Below are 23,141 nucleotides of genomic sequence, written 5' to 3'. Positions count from 1 at the left end.
AAGTCAAATATTGCATTCGCATTTGAAGGAGAGTCGGGCTACTTTCAACTGCACCACCCTGCGTTATAAGCAAAGCAAACTGCGCCACCAAACCACCCGGCAGGCCGAGACCTGTTGGAAGGCCAGATGACCGGCGACTGTGATGTAGTGAGGACGAGAGTGCGCTGCAGACTGACCTCAAAGGCGAGCGGATGCGACGGCGAGGGCGGCAGCTGCTGCTGCGGGGGCGGCTGCGGCGGCGGCTGCTGCTGCTGCGGGGGCTGGTCGCAGCCGGCCTCGAGCGGGCGCGCCAGCAGCTCCTCCGTGTCCGACGCCCGGCCGTCGCTGCACTCGGTGGGCACCACTGCCAACACACAAGCACACAGGCACGCTCACTCGCTGCGTCTCGCACATCACACTGCGGCCACTGAAGCGCTTCTTTCACCCGTGGCAGGCGGTTGGGCATCATGGACACATTAGACTACAGTGCACGAACCAAACTGGTCTGTATATTCGTATATAATGCCGGAACATATATAAAAAATTTAAATAAGATCTACAGTTCTGCATACGTGATTATGTATATTTATGTGCGGAACAGGACTACAGATCATTATTTCAACTTACACACTGAAGCGCCAAAGAAACTAGTATACGCATGCCTATTCAAATAGAGAGATATGTAAACAGGCAGAATACGACGCTGCGGTCGGCAATGCCTATATGACTCAACAAGTGTCTGGCGCTGTTGTTAGATCGGTTACTGCTGCTACAGTGGCAGATTATCAATGTTTAAGTGAGTTTGTACAAAAATGTTCAAATGTGTGTGAAATCTTATGGGACTTAACTGCTGAGGTCATCAGTCCCGAAGCTTATACACTACTTAACCTAAATTATCCTAAGGACAAACACACACACACCCATGCCCGAGGGAGGACTCGAACCTCCGCCGAGACCAGCCGCACAGTCCATGACCGCAGCGCCCTAGACACGGCTAATCCCGCGCGGCTTAAGTGAGTTTGAACGAGGTGTTACAGTCGTCACACTAGCGATGGGGCACAGCATCTCCGAGGTAGCGATGAAGTGGGGATTTTTCCGTACGACCACTCCACAACTGCTCCGTGAATATCAGGTATCCGGTGACAACATCATATCTCCGACATCGCTGCTGTCGGAAAAGAATCCTGCAAAAACTGGACGAACGACGACTGAAGAAAATCTTTCAACTTGACAGTGCAACTCTTCCGCAAATTGCAGCAGATTTCAATGCTGGGCGTAAATAAGTATCTGTGTGCGAACCATTCAACGAAACATCATCGACATGGCTTTTCGGAGTCAAAGGCCCACTCTTGTACCCTTGATGACTGCACGACACAAAGCTTTACGTCTCGTCTGGGCCTGTCAATACCGACATTGGACTATTGATGACTGGAAACATGCTGCCTGGTCGGATAAGTGTCGTTTCAAATTGTACCGAGAGGATGGACGTTGTACAAGTGTGGAGACAACCTCATGAATCCATGGACCGTGCATGTCAGCAGGGGACAGATCGAGTTGGTGGAGGCTCTGTAATGGTGTGGGGCGTGTGCAGTTGTAGTGATATGGGACCCTCCATACATCTAGATACGACTCTGACAGGCGACACGTATGTAAGCATCCCGTCTGATCGCCTGCATCCATTCACGTCTATTGTGTATTCCGACAGACTTGGACAATTCCAGCAGGACAATCCGACACCCCACATGTCCAGAATTTCTACAGAGTGGCTTCGAGAACTCTCTTCTGAGTTTAAACACTACCAATGGCCACCAAACTGACCAGACATGAACATTACTCCGGGTTCCCGGGTTCGATTCCCGGCGGGGTCAGGGATTTTCTCTGCCTCGTGATGACTGGGTGTTGTGTGATGTCCTTAGGTTAGTTAGGTTTAAGTAGTTCTAAGTTCTAGGGGACTGATGACCACAGATGTTAAGTCCCATAGTGCTCAGAGCCATTTGAACCATGAACATTACTGAGCATATCTGGCATGTCTTGCAATGTGCTGTTTAGAAGAGATCTCCACCCACTCGTACTCTTACGGATTTATGGACAGCCCTGCAGCATTCATGGTGTCAGTTCCCTCCAGCACTACTTCAGGCATGAGTCGAGTCCACGCCACATCGTGATGCGGCAGTTCTGGATGCTCGCTGGGGTCCTACACGATATTAAGCAGGTGTACCAGTTTCTTTGGCTCTTCAGTGTATACTAGTTCGTAAGAGTATAATTGCAGTCATGCCTATTGGTGACTGAAGACGGTATACTGAACAACATTTACCTAAGTATTTACGTCGTTTGCGTACTAATAGTTATTACAAGTCCTATGTTTGTAGATTCGGTAGTACATCCAAGTACAAGTGGCACAAGGAAACTGTAAGTGTAGAAGAATGGATGCAAGGCGGATAGACTGTGCTCCCAGGTGTCGTTCACTTGGCGGTCCAGGAACGGCCATACCGTAAACATCAGGTTGTAAGGTTTGTGACGTGTCTGTGGGAATACTGTTCGACGCAGCTATATATATGGAATGTAAAGCTATTATGAAAAGGATAGGTGCTACTCACCTTGTACCGGAGATGCTGAGTAGCAACTATCCTTTTCATTATATCGACATAATAATTGTAAAATTGAATACCATAAGCATTTCACTTCTGTTATTTTTCTAAGCATTCTCAGTGGCTAGTACACATGTTTACTATCTTACTATATGTATGTATCAGATATGCGATGGAAAAATTCTTTCTTGTAGGTTTTCAGTTTGTAGTTTAAAAATAACGATTTGCAAACACACATTTACTATTTTTTTAAAAGTTAACGATATCCCCCATCAAAATCCGAGTGCTTCTCCCAACCACATACGTGCACTTACGAAAGCCAAACTACGCATACCAAGATATAAAAATGTATAACGAAAGTGGGCATCCGGCCGGCGTGGCCGAGCGGTTCTAGGCGCTACAGTCTGGAACCGCGCGACCGCTACGGTCGCAGGTTCGAATCCTGCCTCGGGCATGGGCGTGTGTGATGTCCTTAGGTTAGTTAGGTTTAAGTAGTTCTAAGTTCTAGGGGACTGATGACCTTAGAAGTTAAGTCCCATAGTGCTCAGAGCCATTTAAACCATTTTTTTAAAAGTCGGCAATATTACAAGCAGTACACACACACAGTAAATTAAATGGCCCTCAGCACTGTGGCAGTAAATTAAAAAACAATTGTTAAACGTGATGTAAACATAGTGAATTGTGCATGCACAAATTGCAGAAGAGAACATAGTGGGTTGTACATACTAACTGAACACAGTCCCATCTCCGAACAGAAAAAAAAGAGAAAACCGGATTTTGGACCGAAGATGGTCAAAACCTTCAGTTGTTTTTAACATTCTAATAGGAGAACACTGCAACAGAGAAACATATTAGGAGCTATATTATCGCGAATCTAGTATATTCGTATAGTAAGAAGCAAAATACGTATCACAGGCCGCTGAGAATGCTTCAAAAATAAAAGAAGCGAAACTAATGTGGCAACCGAACAAACTGTATTTTACTTAACAGTCAGTCACGGAGATGGACCTTAATGCTAGTAAATGAACTGTTCAGTCACATTAATGTGAGCAACAGTCAAAGGCCTGGATAACCGTCATTTGCTGTGCTCCTCGAACCAAACACAAACACTGCAAGCTGTGTGGAGCGTTAGGCTGCCCTACTGGTAGATGCGCTGAGGAAAAGCAAACAGCATGTAGGGGTGGGCACGGTCCCCAAGTATAGATGCATACTTGTATTGATCAACTGTGCTTTGCAGAATGACGAGATCACCCAGACAAAACCATGGAAACAATCCCCAGACCATAAGGCATGCAGGGTTTGTGCTTTCAGACGTTTCACGTCGTACATGCCAACTGCCATCCATCCCATGGTGCATAAAGCGTGATTTATCCGGAAAGGGGCCACCTGTCGCCACTCAGTGGACGTCCAGTTGCCGATGAAGAAGCAGTCAGCATGAGTGCGTGAACCAGGCAGTCGCCGTGAAGCCCCAAACGCAACAACGTTCGCTGAGCGCTCGTTGAAGAGACACTGCTGGTAGCCCCTTGATAAATGTGGGTGGTCACTTTCAGCAGCTGCACGTCTATTCGCTCAGATACATCTCTGCAGCCGTCGTTCACCCCTGTCATATGGCCTGTGCTGCACCACAGTTGTCTCGACGTCGGTTTTGGATAGCGCAATTTTGTCGTGCACGGTGTACTTTTAACGATGGCGGCACGCAAACATTTTACAATCTTACACGTTGCGAAAGCCAATGATCATATCCTTTTGAGCGAAAGCCAATGATTATATCCCTTTGAGCTAAATCGCTCCGTTTCCATATTACAACCACTGTTTTCTGCGTTCTCCCGACACGCTTTATAAACCCTCCACTGCTCGTGCTGCAACCTGCTGTCTACTGGTGGTTATTGCACACTGTCCAACATAGGCAATGGTCGCATTGTGTAACTCTTCCCTGTAGTAATAACGTAATCTGACGAATCTTAGTTTTCGCTTTGTCTTGACGATAGCGCCGAGCGGTCCTTTTAAACTGTAATGTGTTCCACTAGGGAAACGAATAACTGAAGATACAGTCAAAATAAACTAAACAATACGTGACCTGTGTCTGTCCAACAGTCATATCGGTCTTGGGGGCCCCTGCAGGTGATGCCTGTGTTTGTTTAGGTGCAAATTAAACTTTCTAACACATATAAGACAGGCCTGCACCACATTACACCAAGATTACAACTGAAGATTTGCACATCGTGGTCTCTTTGATCGATATCACCCTCACCAGAGTCTCACAGTTGTAACGGAAACGCACGTTTCCGACAGATGCCGATAGTGGTCGCACGGGGACCTTGCGGATCCAGTGATGCGCGCCCACTAACCCGCGCCTTCAGCGGCTCTGCGCCCTCTACCGCCGCGACGTAGGACGGCTTAGTCACAGTCTTCAGTCTGAATCAATCTGCCGCAGTTCGCTCGTGCATTAGTAGCGAGAGCTTCACATTGCACAACATTTCTCAGTTCACTTCTTGTAATAGGTGGATTTTGTTGATGTTTGTTCTTTTGTAAAGTTTCTTCGCAACGCTTGGAGAAAGCTACAGATTAACTAAAATTTCTGTTTACCGTATTTAAGCGTTCACTAATCATCTCGTCCTGTCCAGCTTTCCCACTATGTCAGCAGCTGCATCACTCTGTATCCTACCTCTCGGTACCGTTCTCTACTATACAGCACACAACATACACGAGCTCCATCTCCGAGAATTCAGTGTGGTGCAAATTCACCAAAGGTGGCAGTCAGGGAGCCTCTAAATGAGTAGTGCTGGAATCAGGTGAGCCTGGGATGTTCCTGCGGAATTTTCTTCATGCTGTTTGCACATCATCTGTTCACAGTTGCTCCACAACTTTTCGTACAAATGACCGACCAGCGGCGAACTGCCGTGACGGGCCACGGAAGCAGTATACCCACCGTCCCTACTCGTGTATGACGTGTAGAATTGCCTGAAAGTAGTACGGAACCTCAGGCTCTGAAACCTTTTTATAGCTTATCCCATTAAGATTGCCCAGAACAACAGGATTCGACGCGTTGACATACGTGTCACCAGTTTGGCAGGTGACAACGAATCGGTGACACAGATGCAATCACATTTATTGTAGCCCGCTTTGCCCATTCGCGTCTATCACGTATTACCTCGTAAACACCCTACGTTTTCTTCAATTTCTGTACTGCATGCTGGTATGATGACGGTGTACATAAGTGAAACCGCTCCCAGCTTCATGTAGGGTACTAGTGCAGTAGCTGCAGCCATCTTCGCGCAACAAAGCTGCCATTGTGGGGAACACGTGTGGCGTGGCGGGGCCGAGGGTCGCCAGGAGGGGAGCACACATGTTGCTGTGGAAACCCAACTTTCAGCAACGCAACCTCTGGCAGAAACCCGAGCTGCCTCCTCCTGGCGCCGTCGCAGCTGTCGTCTCAGAAACTTATGACTGCATAGATTCTCAGGTTCCTACGCCGAATCTTCGTTGGCACTGCAAACAAGCGATATGAAAGTGTAATCAGGTTCCTGTACTCGCTACTTTCCGCTAACGAAGGTATATTGATTATCACGATCGGAGACTGTATCGGGCGCATCTTGTTTGTTAAGACTTCACACAGGGTTCACGCGTGGCACCACAGATTGACAACATACAAATAACGAAAGCCGGCCGGAGTGGGCGAGCGGTTAAAGGCGCTACAGTCTGGAACCGCACGACCGCTACGGTCGCAGGTTCGAATCCTGCCTCGGGCATGGATGTGTGTGATGTCCTTAGGTTAGTTAGGCTTAGGTAGTTCTAAGTTCTAGGGGACTTATGACCACAGCAGTTGAGTCCCATAGTGCTCAGAGCCATTTGAGCCAAATAACGAAAATCAAATGCCGTAATAGTCCACTTCATACAGAACGTGCATTTTACTGTCATCCTCTCAGCCCAGGGGATCACTGGATGCGTATACGGAGGGACATGTGGTCAGCACACCGCATTCCCGGCCGTTGTCAATTTTCGAGACCGGAGCCGCTACGTCTCAGTCAAGTAGCTCCTCAATTTGCCTCACAAGGGCTGAGTGCACCCCGCTTGCCAACAGCGCTCGGCAGACCGGACGGTCACCCATCTCAGTGCTAGCCCGGCCCGACAGTGCTTCTTCGGTGATCTGACGGGAATCGGTGTTACCACTGCGGCAAGACCGTTGGTAAAACAATGCCAAAAGCTTGCACAGGATAGAGTAGCATGGAGAGCTGCATCAAACCAGTCTCAGGACTGAAGACCACAACAACAACAACTATATAATTATATACATTGTATCGATATCATTGGTATCAAAATTATAATTATCGATACTGACGGAACTCGTCACCATGTTTCTTCAAGAAATTTCATTTCCATTTGTGTCCTCAATAATCTTATGACGGCGGGCAACATAGATCTCTTTCTGTTCGTTTGCCAGCAACAGAGTGGTGAATTTTGTAGCGGAGAGTCGTTTCAGGTTTTACGAGCTATAGCTGTATAGCAATATTGCTTAGTGGCCGTTGCCATAACTGGATGGCAATATTCCTAAGTGAGCCATTGAATTTCAACCTAGAAAGCTATTCAAAACATGACGGGTGTTTAGCGAGCTACGTAGGGACGCAAGGTGGGAACTGCCGGGGGACATAGGAAAACAAACACATGGTTCTGGAAACGGACTAAAGTAGACGTAATTGTGATCGTAACGAAAATGAAATAGAGTTTGGCGGGTATGTGGCGGGGACAAAGACTGCACATCTGGCTTAAAACAATTAAGTACGACCGAAATGACGGGTAGTTATGCGACTTTATTGTACAGGGATTAAGGAATATTCCTGCTGGATTCCAAGAGATAAGAAAACAGCGAGGCGACGACCTACTGGAAGCTGGGAAGGAAACAGAGGAAACAAGCAGAAGCATTATGGATTGCTTCAGCGATACGAATGTTCGATGTCTAAGTTGAAAAAAACTCGTTGTAACCGTCATTTCCCCTTTTGTTCAGTATCAGGCCAGGTTGGGCCATTTATGGTGCATCAGTTTCCCCCTGTATTTCCTCCGTTCTCCTTCTGTAACTTTGTTTCAGTCCAGACTGCTTCTTAACTAGTCTGATCGAGTCAATCCATCTTGCACTAAGTTTCTCTCTTGTCCTCAAATTTGGTCTCCGTCATTCGTTTTGGTATTCTTCCATCTTCTATTCTCTTAACATGTCCAAGCTATTTTAACGCACTTTTCTCAGTTCTATCACTAAACTTTTCTACAACAGTTTCGTTCCTAATATCTTCGCCACTCTGTCACTCGTTTTCCGTAACAAGCTTCTTAGGAATTTCATCTCACGGGCTTAGATTCTAATCTCCTCTCTTCTTGCCATCGTTGAAGTAACTGTACATATGCAATGAAAATTAACATGAAACGACTGTTTAACACAGCTCCCAGCGCTATTTTCTGACTACAGAGATATCTTGTTAGCGTGCAAGAATTTAAAAACCTCTTTATTATATACGGGATTACTCGCAGAAAGCAGGACGGCTGAATTAGTAGAAAATTCTACTAGTACTTCAAAGTAATTGTTGCAAAAACCGCTGTTTGTATCTCGCCTATTTTGCACATGCAAAGAAGTGGTCACGATCGTATTGTTTGGAAAAGTCAAGACGAGGCCTCTGTCCTGCAATGATGTCAAATGACTGATGATATGAAGCCCATTTTGTAGACAATTTCTCGAACTATTAAGCAACAACCTTCGCAAATCACCACACGAGCACATAGGCTATACCGCTTGCGGCGGGTCTTGGTCGACCGACGTTCCGTCTTTTTTAAAACAGTTCAATGACTTGTAGCACAGGGCACACCTCATGCAAAGCTATTGTACGATTTTTTAAAGAAATGAAGTGCATCCATTACATTATTTTTCCAGTCTACATAGAAATTTACGCTTGTCTGATGAGCTCACTTTAGCAAATACAGAACGAAATCAAAACAAACAACTTGCCATAACTTGGGCTACGCGCACGATATTAGCAACAAGATCACTTAGCGTTTGTGCACTGTTTCAGAAGCACGGTGTTCGTTCGAACCAAGCCGTGTGTAAAACCTCGAGCATTTATATAGCGTTCCGAGGACGCAGTTAATTCGAGGAACGTGACTGCTGTCGAGTCAGAGGGAGCTCTGCGGCTCTAGCACATGCGTCGGCCTCTCCGCCATCAGGTAGCAGTAGGTGAGGAGCCAGCGCGCATATTAGCGATGTCCTTGTTTATTGCGCGAGCCGAGCTTCAAAGGCGCCGCGCGGCGCGGAATGCCGACCTTCTCTGCCGAGTAGTAAACAAGTCCTGCGACGCTAGTATCCCCCTGCCTCTCTGAATCGATTCCAAACCGAGTGGTATAGCTTTCCACGTTGTTGTTTTCTGTGCCTGTGCCGCTGCGGCTTTCCTCTCCTCTCCGCCGCCTCCTCTTTTTTTATGACGGCCCTTTGCTTTGAGCCGCTGCGGCGGCGGCCGGCTCTGTTCTTTTCTTTGGGAACTGGTTGCCTTCCGGCCGGCTCCGCCGAGACGGCGCAGCGCTGTTGCCACGTCTCGCGGCGGCCCAGGAAGGGGAAGGACCCGACCGCGCGCGCTCACAGCTGCGTTTGTTGCTGCCGCCAGAGACCACGCGTGGACGCCGCGCCGCCCAGCGCCGCTACGGTTGCCGCCTCCTCCACCCACCACGTCAGAGCGCCGCGCTCCGCCGCTCACTCATCTCTGCGCTGCACGCATCGACCCCCATTTTCCGTGCCAGTACCTAATTTCAACAAATCCACCTGGTTTCTTCAAAATCCTTCAAGAACAACGAAATGACACTTTGTGTCCTTTTTGAAAAAGTTTTAACAAATAACTCGACTATAAAGGATATTTTAATTCACGACACTGGACTAGTTTATCTTCAATATTTCAGTTGTCGCCTGAGTTTGCGGAAAGTCGGCATTACGTTACGTTTTCTGAATAAATTGAGACGTGTGTAGCCTCAGCTTTAATACATAATGTCGATTTTATCGAAAACTGTAGCTGTTCCGATACCATAAAAGAGTGATGTGTTCGGGCTCTGGCGTTCAGTTGGTGCACCAATAATGTCGCTTGTGTGTGGTGCATCATACAATACAGTTTTGAAGCTCTTACAACTGTGATTTATGTAAAAGTGATCAAAATGTTTCACCGAGTGGGGTAGCACAGTGGACTCGCATTCGCTTCCGGCCATCCTGATTTAAGTTTTAAGTGATTTTCCTAATTCGCTTAAGGCAAATGCTGGGATGGTTCCTCGAAAGGGCGCGACCGCTTTCCTTCTCCATCCTTCCCTGATCCGAGCTTATGTTCCGTCTCTAATGACCTCGCCGTCGACGGGACGTTAAGCACTAATCTCCTCGGTTGTTTCCTATGTTATCATAAGGAAACTAAGTGTAAACAGTAACTTCTGCCAAGACTGACCATTCATAAGGAAAACACGTACCGCAAACCATGGTGACTGTGCCGTGTAGGAGACTGTTCCATGCACACTTTTTTCGAACTAATACACCCTAGTTGTTCGGAATGTGGCCACTAGAAGAGCTGAAGTGCCTAAGCCATTTCAGGGTAGTGCTGCCATCTGCAGGTGTATTTGTTATTTATGTCCTGCTTTGTATGGTCCCTAGCCAACGGCCGTGCCGCAGTGATATCACCAGGTCCCGTCAGATCATCGAAGTTAAGCCATTCGGGAGGACGACGGTTCAATCCCGCGTCCGGCCATCCTGATTTAGGTTTTCCGTGATTTCCCTAAATCGCTCCAAGCAAATGCCGGGATGGTTCCATTGAAAGGGCACGGCCGACTTCCTTCCCCGTCCTTCCCTAATCCAATGAGACCGGAGACCTCGCTGTTTGGTCTCTTCCCACAAAACAATCCAATCCACGAAGTTAAGCGCTGTCGCGGCTGACTAGCACTTCGATGGCTGACCGCCCAGGTCTGCCGAGCGCGGTTGGCAAGCGGGCTACAACAGCCATTGTTGGGCCATTTGAGGAGCTATTTGGCTGAGAGGTAGTGGCTCTGGTCACGGAAAACTAACAACGACTAGGAGAGCGTTGTGTTGACCGCATGCCCCTCCGCATCAGCATCTAGTGACGCCTTTGGGTCAGGTGACTCAGCGGTCGGTCGGTACCGTTGGGCCTTTCCAGGACTATCGGACGGAGTTTTCGATGGTCCCACCAAACCGTGTGCAGCAGTCAGAGCATTTTGCAGTGCAACCCTTTTTTGTCGGAAACTTTCTATTGTGTCTCAAGGAAGGAACAATATCAGTTAACTCTGGTTAGCGGACAGTTTCGCTACATTATTCATTAGACTGATGCCGCAGTATGAACGTTATGACACGAATGGTTTTGGCACGTTAGCGAGAGTTTTTAAAAACTGAAAGATGCAAGAGCGACTTTGTGGCACGTTTCCATTAAGTCGTTGGGTGATTTTTTAATAATATACTGTACTGGTATTCGTAACACTGATTTGCTGCATGAGATGTCACGGAGATATAGAAACGTTGCAGACTGCCTACGCTACGCCAATGCACTGATGATATGTTGAAGAATGCGCTTAATGAAACTCGTGAGAAGAAAATCTCAATTCGTGCAGCAGCTAACAAATATGGTATCCACCAAAATACCCTTACGTGCAAATCGTACAGGAAGCAACATGCATCAGTGGGTGGACAAACTATATTCAGTAAAGAAGAAAAGGATTTGTTTGCTGAATATGCTGTGCCCATGTGTGATTATGGTTTCCACTTTCATTGCTTGATTTGAGACACAAAAATCCGATGTGGTAGCAGACTGTCATCCTTCTTTTGTATTCCTGATTTTAAACAATTATGGGACCATCAAGTTTGTAAAGTACTGTAAAATTTGTCATAATAAATTAAATACTCAATTAAACATAATTATGTTAGAGTTTTTACCTTTTTTAGGCCACTCAGTTTTCAGCATTCGATAAACTCAAGAACAAGACCGTGGCACAAAGTTAACCCCCAGTATGGGGTGACTTTGTGATAAGTTTCCGACAATATTTTTGGTAGAAAAGTGTGCTGCACGAAAAAAGGACAAGTTTACAGGATGAAAAATGTGTTCAACTTATATACACCTTCAGAATTTACTAGAAACATTTTTCTGGGGAAAAATTTTTCAAGAAAACCTCTAAAACTGCCACACAGTCACCCCGGTATAATTCGTGCTGCGAAATTTAACAATGGACGATGATGAGCCAACATAATAATTTACATCAAAAGAGAGGAGAATGAAGTTTCAACTCCGTTCAAAATAAATCGCAGATCTTTAAACATTAACTGTGGACACAGTTACAGACACAGGAAAACAACGTGTAAAAGCAAGCAGCTACATTCCCGATGTCATGCTGTGATGCACAAGCACTGTCCGAACAAACCTTTTCATACCCTCGACTTGCCTATGGAACACGAAGTATTTCAGTTGCAATCAATTCTTCCAGCCACGTAGATTTTAAGCCGGTAGTACGTGCCCTAAACAAGAATAGATCTAAAGCGCGTGTAAATTACCCTACATTGCTTGGTTGTACTATCTTCAATGACGCACTGGGACCGATAATAAATGTCAAGTATTGAGAAGCATTTGTCCGCAGCGGTTCAACGTTGAGCAACAACACAAATCTAACCGTGGCGAAGGCAGACGCCAAATTGAGATTTGTCGGAACAATGCTAACGGAGTTCTACTTCTTCCATAATAAGATTTTGTGATCATTGCTGTTCAGTGTGCAATATGTGAATAAAACTGCACCAGTTACTTTGCCGTTTTTGTGTTTATCTTTCTGTGGCCGATTGCAATCTATTTCACCTTATGTTCAGATGCATCGTTACACAGGTGAGCATTTGAAGATGTACCCGCCAGGGTAGCCGAGAGCGCTAATGCACTGCTTCCTGGACTCGGCGGCCCCGGATCGAATGCGTCCGGCGGACTAACGACGAGGGCCGGTATGCCGGCCAGCCTGGATGTGGTTTTTAGGCGGTTTTCCACATTCCACTAAATGAACACTGGGCTGGTATCCACGTTCCGCCTCATTTACACGACTCAAACGCATCTGACTAGGTTTGCAGTATTTCATGGCTTACAGTAGATGCAGACATCTAGGGTACACTACTTCCGTCCCGCGGGGGCTCAGGGTGGCGTCAGAAAGGCATCCGGCCACCCTCTGCAACTAACGCTGCCAAATCCGCTATAACAAAGCCGACCCTGCGTTGGTGTGGGACGAGGCCCATGGAAAGGAAGGAAGGATGAGCATTTGAAGATGTACGACAGAGAGAAGTAACAGTAATAATAATAATAATAATAATAATAATTCGCAATCAGGAGAAGTGAAACATGAAATCCTTGAATTAATCTTTTATCAGTTGTCTACACCTTTTACCAAATGTTTGCTCATCGCAGTGAACGTATCCTACAGTTGTAGTAGAAGCAAGCAGGATAAAAGATGATTACCAACAACTTCCACACATTAATCAGGCAAAAGCCAAAATGTTACTGCGACAAGTGTGCACTCAGTGTCTTGTGGGGCCGGCCGCTGTGGCGAGCGGTTCTAGGCACTTCAGTCCGGAACCGCGCTGCTGCTACGGTTTAGGGTTCGAATCCTGCCTCGGGCATGGATGTGTGTGATGTCCCTAGATTAGCTAGGTTTAAGTAATTCTAAGTCTAGGGGACTGATGACCTCAGGTGTTAAGTCCCATAGCGCTTAGAGCCATTTGAACCATTTGTCTTGTGGGTTTGATAAATTACAGTGTTTCGTCTCCATTGAGTTGTAAGTCAACGTTGCAAACGTTGCGTTGCAACGTACCAAATATCAGTTTTTTGCAAATTTAAACTGACCTCTGCTTTGGGTGCCTCTGCTAACATTATGGTAATGCAACATATGTAAATGGTCGCGACACATGGCAAAAAGGAGGATGGAAAATGCAAATAGGGATCCCCGGTAGAATAACAGCTACCCTGGAGACGAAAGGGCGTTTGAAATCCACGGTCTCGCGGCAAATTTGATACTAAGCTAGGCATAATTTACAACAGGTCTTATATGCATTCGAACCAAATCGGTTACAAACATACCGAGCAGCTCTGCCATTTTACACCCACGCACACACACACACACACACACACACACACACACACACACACACACACACGCACACACACACACACACACACACACACTAGGTCCTGAACTCAAACTTTTGTCTGTGACGTATTTTCGGGAGGTCTACGGTTGTAACGCAAATACCGAAACTGGTTATCCTCTCCCAAGTACTCGAACTGGAAACAACCCCGCACGATCTTTTCCTGGTTTATAGATATAATCTGTGGCATTTTAAACACACTCTTAGAACGCTAATGCTGGGATATGTGGATTTTAATCTGCAGTGGTAATCTGTGTAGTCAGTTTCTACAGCCAAACTAATATTTATGTTATGTGCCATACTTTTTGCTCAGGATGTGTTCTGGAACTAGAGACTGACGTGCGAGATTTTGTAACACGATGAAGTATTGCGGATAGAGTCTCCTATCCACAGTATTTACTCTTTTTTTGTTACCTGCGTGTCGTAATTACACGAGAAGAGCGAATATTTGGATACTATCGTGGGTGCAAAATATGTCTACGAGTCTTCAGAGAGCTGCATAGCGTGCTGCGCGGCAGTTGAGTAAATGTAATTAACAGCACGACTCGGCGCGACACGGCGCTAGGCGTCGGACGTTCCTCCGGCGCTGGGAGAGGCGCGAAATCAATAGGACGAGCCGGCTGGCGGCTGCGTGGCCACAGATAAGCGGGCGATACAGAGCCGAGAGCTCGCTTGCGGGGGAGGAGGGGTGCGTCGCCGAAAGTGATGTCCCAGAGGAAAGCACAGCATAACACAGAGCTTAACAGAGGCCGACCCTCGAGACGCTTTGGAGGCTGTATTTGGTTCGTAGCTCAGGGAACCAACGAGTTATCGCCTATGTTGCTGCTGTTCTGGTGAAGTCTACATCTACATCATACTCCGCTAGCCATCTATTGGTGTGTGGCGGAGGGTACTTTCGGTACCACTATCTGATCCCTCCAACCCTGTCCCACTCGCGAATAGTGCGTGGGAAGAATGATTGTCGGTAAGCCTCTGTATTCGCTCTAATTTCTCCTCGTGGTCAATACGCGAGATGTATGTGGGGGGAAGTAATATGTTGTCTGACTCTTCCTGAAAAGTACCGTCCCTAAATTACAGTAGTAAATCTCTCCGTGATGCACAACATCTCTCTTGTAACGTCTGGCAGTGGAGCAGTAGAGTTTGTTTAGCATCTCCGTAACGCTCTCTCGCCAGCTAAACGATTCCGTGACGAAACACGCCGCTCTTCGTTGGATCTTCTCTATCAGCCCTACCTGATAGGAATCCCAGATAGATGAACAATACTCAAGAATCGGGCGAACAAGCGCCTTATAAGCCACTTCCTTCGTTGGTGAGTTGCATTTCCTTAAGATTCTTCCGATGAATCTGAATCTTGTGTCTGTTTTTCCCACTATCTGTTTTATAAGGTCATTCCATTTAAGGTCACTCTGGATAGTTACGCCAACATATTTTACGGCAGACGCTGTCTCCAGCCGTTTGTCATCAACAGTGTAGCTGTAAAGTATTGTATTTCTTTTCCTATGTATGCACAACATGTTATATTTATTTACGCTCAGGGTCAACTGCCAGAGTCTGCACCATTCATCAGCTCTCTGCAGGTCGTTCTGCAAATTCTTACTATCTTCTGGCGTTGCTACTTTGGTATAAACAACTGCATCATCTGCGAATAGCCTTAAAGAGCATCCGACGCTTTATACTAGATCATTTATATATATATTGTAAACAGCAACGACCCTATCACACTTCCCTGCGGTACTCCGGATATTACCTTTACATCTGTCGATTTAGTTCCGTTACGAGCGACGTGTTGAGTTCTATGTGCAACAAAAGTCTTGAATTCAATCGCAAGTCTGCTCCGATACTCCGTAAGCTCGTATTTTTTCATTAAACTGCAATGCGGGACGGTGTCAAATGCCTTACTGAAATAAAGGAACACGGCATCAGCCTGAGCGCCGTTGTCCACTGCGCTGTGGATCTCATGGAGGAACAGAGCGAGCTGAGTTTCGCAGGTTCTCTGTTTGCGGACTCCATGTTGATTTTTATAGAGGAGCTGTTCATTTTCCAAGAACGTCATAATCCTTGAGCATAAAACATGTGCCATAGTTCAACAACAGATTGACGTCAACGATATAGGTCTATAATTGTGTGGATCTGTCTTACGGCCTTTCTTAAAAACGGGAATGACTGCGCTTTTTTCCAGTCGTTAGGTATCTTTCGTTGCTCAAGCGATCTACGATAAATTACTGCTAGAAGGGGAGCAAGTTCTTTCGCATAATGTTTATAGAATCTTATACGTATCTCATCTGCTTCTGAAGCCTTTCCTCTACTAAGCCATTGTAGCTGCTTTTCAATTCCGCGATCGGTTATCTCAATATCTGCCATTTCGACGTTCGTATGACGATTGAAAGGAGGGACAGTGTTACGATCTTCCGCGGTGAAACCTTCGGAAGACTGAATTCAGTATTTCGGCCTTCTCTCTGTTATCATCCGTTTCGGTGCCGGTGTGGTCGCTGAGAGAATGAACAGATGATTTTGACCCACTTACTGATTTTACATACGACGAGAAACTCTTAGGGTTTTTACTCAGGTCGGCTGACAATGTCTTACTTTTGAAATCATTGAACGCTTCTCTCATTGCTCTCCTTACGCTCATATTCTCGTTGTTCAGCTTTTGTTTGTCAGCTAGGTTTTTACTTCTCTTGAATCTGAGATGAAGTGCTCTTTCTTTACGTAGCACTTTTCTAACACGGCTATTAAACCATGGTGGATCTTTCCCATTCCTTAAAACCTCACGCGGGATATACTTGTCTAGGGCATATTGAACGATGTATCTGAATTTTTTCCATTTGTTCTCCACATTTTCGTTCTCAATCGAATATTTGATGCTGCCTGCTGAGATATTCCGAAATTTATATCCAGTCACCCTTGCCGAGCAAATAAATCTTCCTACCTTTCTTAACATTCCTTGTAGGATCCGTCGTCATAGATGCTGTCACCGCCTTATGATCACTGATACCTTCTCCTACGTTAAATGATACGGTAAGTTCAGGTCTGTGTGTTGCCAGGAGGTCTAAGACGTTACCCTCACGAGTTGGTTCTCCAACTATCTGCTCAAGGTAATTTTCGGGCAAGACATCCAGAGCAATGCCACACGATTCCCTGTCTCTGGCACCAATTTTGATGGCTTTACACTCCCAATCTATACCTGGCAAGTTTAAGTCACCCCCTATTACAACGACATGATTAGGAAAATTACCAATGATATTCTGCAAGCTCTGTCTGAAACGCTCTACAACTACAGACCATGCCCCAAGGGGGCATCCGATCACCATTTTTGACCGTTCTTTGATACTCAATTTCACCCAGATTAATTCACATTCGGAATCCGTGATAAACTCGCTAGATTTTACCGAATTTTTTACTGCAATAAACACGCCGCCACTATTGCCGACTAGATAAACATTCCAGTCTGAACTTAGGATTTCATTGTCATTGACGTCTGGCTTCAACCACCTTTCTGTTCCCAATACGATCTATGCATTATAACCCTCAATAAGCGATACTAATTCTGGGACCTTTCCTTGGATGCTCCTGCAGTTTACTAAAATCATATTAATCTTTTCTATCTCTGATCTGCAAGGACCAAGATTCTCTGAGGTCACTGATGCTGATTTAACAGGCAAATCGTGTTTGCTTCCAAGGGAGGGGTCCTCTAACCTAAAAAAGCCCCATGTGCACGCCACACGAATTCCGCTACCCTAATAGCCGCTTCCTGCGTGTAGAGCACGCTTGACCTATTAACGGGAAGCCTACGGTTCTGCACCCGATAGCAGAGGTCGAGAAATTCTCATCCGATGCCGTCGCAGTCTGAGCCTCTGGTTTAGACCTTCCAATCTGCTCCAAACCAGAGGATGCGATCAACCCTGGGTACGATGCCACAAACAGACGGCTTAGCCTGCGTCCCGCGTGCGCTGCTACGTCCACCGTGCGTTGCTAGCTGCCTTCATTAAATCAGCCAGCCGCCGAAAGGAGCCGGGGATGGCCTCAGAATCCAAGCGGCAGGCGTCATTCGTGCCGATGTGTGCCACAACATGCAGCCGGTTGCACCCAGTGCGCTCGATGGCCGCCGGCAGTGTCTCCTCCACATCACAGATGAGACCTCCCGGCAAACATACCGAATGCACACTGGAATTCTTTCCTGCCTTGCCTGCTATCTCTCTCAGGGGGGCCATCACACTCCTAACATTGGAGCTTCCAATGACTAGCATACCCACCCTCTGTACTTGTCCGGAATGGGCAGGAAAATCGACCGCTGGCCTAATAGGAGAGGCATACCGTGCTGGCTCAGAGTTATCATCAACACACCTGTTGCTAAGACGTAGGGAGCCAGCAGCACGGCCTGCTCCCACTTTCGCATTCCGCCCAGTGACACGCGAACCCACCACTGTTTGCCACCCGCTCCGGAATGAGGACGGACCGGTCAGATGTTGCGTATCGGTAACCGCAGTGACGTCACGACGGCCATTGGAGTCAATATGGACCGTAGATGCTGTTGGCGTTGAGTCTCATCCTGAGCACTCACACGGGACCAAGGAGCGTTGTGGCAACAGAGCGTCTCTCGCAGTTCGTAAAGCTTTCAGTACGCGCCTTACAACCGTTAAATTGTTACTGCGTTGACAACTGTCCTGCACTCTCCCAATCCTCAGACTGTCCAAATATTCTCGAGTGGACGACTAATTTCAATTCCTCAGACACTACGGCGCCCAGGTTAATGCGATGTTCCACGCCTTCCAGAAGGTAGTGGATATAGTTCCGCACTGTCGGTTAGTGAACAACACACGAGTTTACCGAGTACTGGAGCGGCACTGTGGCTGGATACGGGACTTTTTAGCAGGCAGAACACTGTGGCTGGATACGGGACTTTTTAGCAAGCAGAACTCAGCACATCATTCTTAATGATGCGAAATCGTCAACTGTGAAAATAACTTCGGAACTACGCCAAAGTAATGTTCTAGGGCCGCTGCTATGCACGACACGTACAGTTACTTGAACAAGGCATCAGTTTTCGTCAGGCTGTCTTGCGGATGACGCTGTTGCAACGCACGACCAGAATGCAGGAGACACTTAATAGGGGGCACTGTTGGGGACATTTCGCTGGAAAAAATAACAAACGAAAAAATCTAAGAATATCCGTTCAGAGCAACCAAAAGCAGAACGTTGCAGGACAAACCTCTGCTAAGCAGTGATCTGTGATTTATTCAAATAATCCTTTACAAAGGTATCTCAAGAAGTGACCACGATAGGCAAATTAAGTTCATACGAAGTCTTACTGACCGTCTGTCAAATGTGGCTACTGGTTTAAGAAATTGATAGTAGCTTGCAGTGCAAACTGAAATCGACGGTGTCGTTTAAAAAAAAAATCACCGTTTAATTACAAGTGAGTTTACAACATCAACATAGTTATTCTACTGAAAACGCGGGCAAGTTAGTATAATGCTCATAAGATTCATAAGCTTCAAAATATAAGAATCATTCAAATAAATAATGAGTTTCTGATGCCTTCTAATAACTGCCAGATTCTTTATTAGGCTACATCAATCGGAAAGACCCACAAACTATTAAAGCCAGCAGGACAATAAGTTGCTTAGAACTAAGGAGGCATCCGATGGAATCTTTTTCGTCATTGCTGACGTCATTATATTACAGATGTTTCAGTAACATATCCGCAAACTGCACTAGAAATCTGTAATTGTTCAGTATGAACCACAAAACAGAAATCGGTAATGAGAAGTTACCTTCGTGCGGCGTTGTCCTATAACATCTCGTTCTTGCTATGTCACATAATTAGGGTACTATAGTTTTGTAAGCAGGACTGTTTAAAATGAGTATAGTTACGTACTGTTGAATAAGTTTCTAGTTCCCATTTGTTCAGCGGGCTTGGATGGCTATTTCTTTTCCCCCTTTACCTTGAAAATTTCTTCGCTTGCTAAATTCAGTGACACCATAAAAGATTGGATTGGTGGCCTTAGCTACGAAGGCTGCTGTGAGTTAGTTGAGAATGTTAGGCTCGACTGAAGACATTCCAAGTGAAATGTGTTGTGTTCAGAAATAAGGTATCGGATGAAAGCACTGCATACGCTAAGCGAGGGAAAATGAACCTATGAAATCTTGCCCCTGCAACACATAGCATTAGTTTTTGTCGGGCGAGAGCAGTGTTTGAAGCTTCTGAGCAAATATTTCGTCTTTAATTATCTCGACATTTTCTTTGAAATTATCTTATGACCTAGACAGCAGCAGATAGTGTCCGGTAACCAACGCACCTGTTCGCCTTTATAAGAATTCAGTGACCTTAAATAAGTTAGACAAATTAATCCACGCCTGTTCTTCATACGTTTAGTATAAGCTGAACTATTCAAGAGTCATCAAAGGTTGATCATTGACACCTTGTATCAACTTTCTACGACAGTTTTACTTTTTAAATATCACGTCCAGTATTTCAGACGGCTCTGTTCATTAGATCGGACCTCTGAACACTTCAGCTGTGTCTCTAATACCTCCTCTGCCGTCACGGGGACAGCTACAGGCATATTTGCACTCGTCAATCCGTTAGTTTAGTCAATGATCACGTGGACGTTGTGCCAGTACAGCCCACAACTTCCCATTCCAGACGCGAGCGCAGTGTGGTATACACTGACGTTTTAACGACTCTCGAACAGTTATAAACCGTATGTTAAAATATAATCTCTTTGCGAAACATATGATACGGACAAAAGATCTTCGGTTGGTTAGTTGGTTTGGGGGAGGGGGCCAGACAGCGAGGTCATCGATCCCATCGGATTAGGTAAGGATGGGGGAGCCGTGCCCTTTCAAAGGAACCATCCTGGCATTTGCCTGAAGCGATTTAGGGAAATCACGGAAAACCCAAGTCAGGGCGCGGGTCTGAATCTTCGTTCTCCCTAATGGGAATCCGATATACAAACCACTGAACCACCTCGCTCGGTAGAAGATCTCTCTGGAGCATGTTATCAACGCAGTTTCTCCCAGTTTTGCTAAACATAACTGCTCGTGTACCAGTCTTCTGAATTACTCCGATTTTGGTGACCTAGTCGTTAAATTTTTGTTTATAAATGTAACGGACCCGTATTTCATTCAACTCAACCCCCACATGACACATACGTCGGCCTAGCCACAATTCCACAATCTACAATAACTATCATCTCGTAGTGGCAAACGACAGCTTTGTTAATGTACAGTATATATGCAGACTGAAGCGACGAATGAAAATTTGTATCAGGGCCAGGACACAAACCCGTGTCTCCTGCAGCTTCGAATCCCGACCTTGGTAAAAATTTTCAATCGTCGCTTCATCTGCATATATACATTACAGATGTTTGAAACTGGAAAGGTGTCTGGAACCATATAGTTTCATTTCCAGATGCGCACGGTAACAGACATTGAAGGGATCCTCGTAATAACACGGATGAATACAGGGAGATGATGTACAAAATTCGGATGGTAATGATAAAGATAACAGCTTTCCCGTCAGTAATGTGCTTCGGCATCAGGCACCTTTACTTAGTTAAATCGAGACCTGCACTTATGCAAATCCATGTATGTACGAGCACGCAATTCCAATCCTGCATATGTACCCAACTAATGACGTGTATCGATGTACGTAAGAATACGATCTCACAAGTGGGTACGTACGAGGGCGTGCTGAAAGTAATGCCTCCGAATTTTTTATTCTGTTATTCCTGTCGGCTGAGGTATTACATATCACGCATATTAGTCGGTCGACTTTCCCGCTTCCTTGACGCAATTTGCAATCCTCTGTCACTGGAGGGTTCAGAATTGCAGCGTATAACATAACGGTGTATAATATAACTACGTCGGTGCTAGAGGAACAGCGTGCTGTAATCGATAGTTAGGTCTAAGTAGTTCTAAGTCTAGGGGACTGATGACCTGAGATGTTAGGTCCCATAGTGCTTAGAACCATTTGAACCATTTTTTTTGCAGAATGTTAACGAAGTTTGTTCAGCGCTCCCTCGTAAATAGGACTGGAATGCGCGGGCCCATGTACACCTGGATTTGCATGAGCGCGGTCTCCATTTAGTCAAAGGTGCCTGATGCTGAAATTATTAGCTTCGAAATCGATAGCATGTAACATGTGTACATCAATGAATACTGCTGAAACAAATCTGATTCTCTTCTGTCAATGTATGTCATGAAGGAAAGTACAGCACTTCTTGTAAACACGATGCGGGCACCGCACTTACCTCTCCGAAAGAGAGCGAGGCAACAAGCCACCACTTTTCATGTTCACTTTTCATTGGCGCTGGGCGCGAGATGTGGGCCAAGGCCAAATCCGTTCGCGCGGCGGCGCAGACAGCGGGTGCGCGGTTCAGATCCCGCCTATAAATCCGTGAAAAATTATTTGATAGTCGACGAATGTCACTTGCCGCTACGGTGTTGCCACATGGGCCGCCGGCTACCACTCCTGTAATAGGTAACACAGCAAGTCACTTGACAAATGCTGTTAATGTGTAACGCGGGCAGTGTTGGAAGTGACTGCCGCAAGTTACGTCGGAAATGCGAGATGCTCTGTTGACAGCTGATTTTAAGGAAATTTGGAAATTTGTTGTAAGTTGGTATGGGACCAAACTGTTAAGGTCATCTGTCCCGCCGGCCCGCGTGGCCGAGCGGTTTTAGGCGCTACAATCTGGAACCGCACGACCGCTACGGTCGCAGGTTCGAATCCTGCCTCGGGCATGGATGTGTGTCCTTAGGTTAGTTAGGTTTAAGTAGTTCTAAGTTCTAGGGGACTGATGACCAGCCGGCCGGAGTGGCCGAGCGGTTCTAGGCGCTACAGACTGGAACCGCGCGACCGCTACGGTCGCAGGTTCGAATCCTGCCTCGGGCATGGATGTGTGTAATGTCCTTAGGTTAGTTAGGTTTAAGTAGTTCTAAGTTCTAGGGGACTGATGACCAGAGAAGTTAAGTCCCATAGTGCTCAGAGTCATTTGAACTGATGACCTCAGCAGTTAAGTCCCATAGTGGTCAGAGCCATTTGAACCATTTCATCGGTCCCTAGGCTTACACTCTACTTAATCTAACTGAAACTAACTTACGCTAAGGACAACACACACACCCATGCCCGGGGGAGGACTTGGAATCTCCGACGGGGGGAGCCGCGCGAACCGCGGCAAGGCGCGTCAGAACGCGCGACTATCCCGCGCGGCTGGATCTTAAGTGACCAACGACTGAACTGCAGCAGGAGATGCGTTTTGTAGCCCTAGATTTAACTCATGTCCTAAGCTGACAACAACCACGTGACGTTAATCTATCCGAGGAAGCAGTGGTCAACAATCTGCGGCAAAACTAAAATCACGATCGCTTTGTTTAAGGCTATTAAATTTAAC

The 23,141-nt window shown here is 46.2% G+C and overlaps 1 protein-coding gene across 1 annotated transcript in view; it reads right to left on the bottom strand.

The window, feature by feature from the left end:
* The window catches only part of LOC124799159, a 140,234-nt gene that overhangs the window by 24,884 nt on the left and 92,209 nt on the right, over positions 1-23,141 (bottom strand). Inside the window, exon 2 of the mRNA XM_047262697.1 lies at positions 177-343. Coding sequence (XP_047118653.1) covers positions 177-343 — 167 coding nt within the window. The remainder of the gene's footprint in view (positions 1-176; positions 344-23,141) is intronic.

This window comes from Schistocerca piceifrons, chromosome 5 (assembly GCF_021461385.2).
Source record: "Schistocerca piceifrons isolate TAMUIC-IGC-003096 chromosome 5, iqSchPice1.1, whole genome shotgun sequence".
NCBI lineage: Eukaryota > Metazoa > Arthropoda > Insecta > Orthoptera > Acrididae > Schistocerca > Schistocerca piceifrons.
This window is presented reverse-complemented; position numbering and strand designations above follow the sequence as displayed.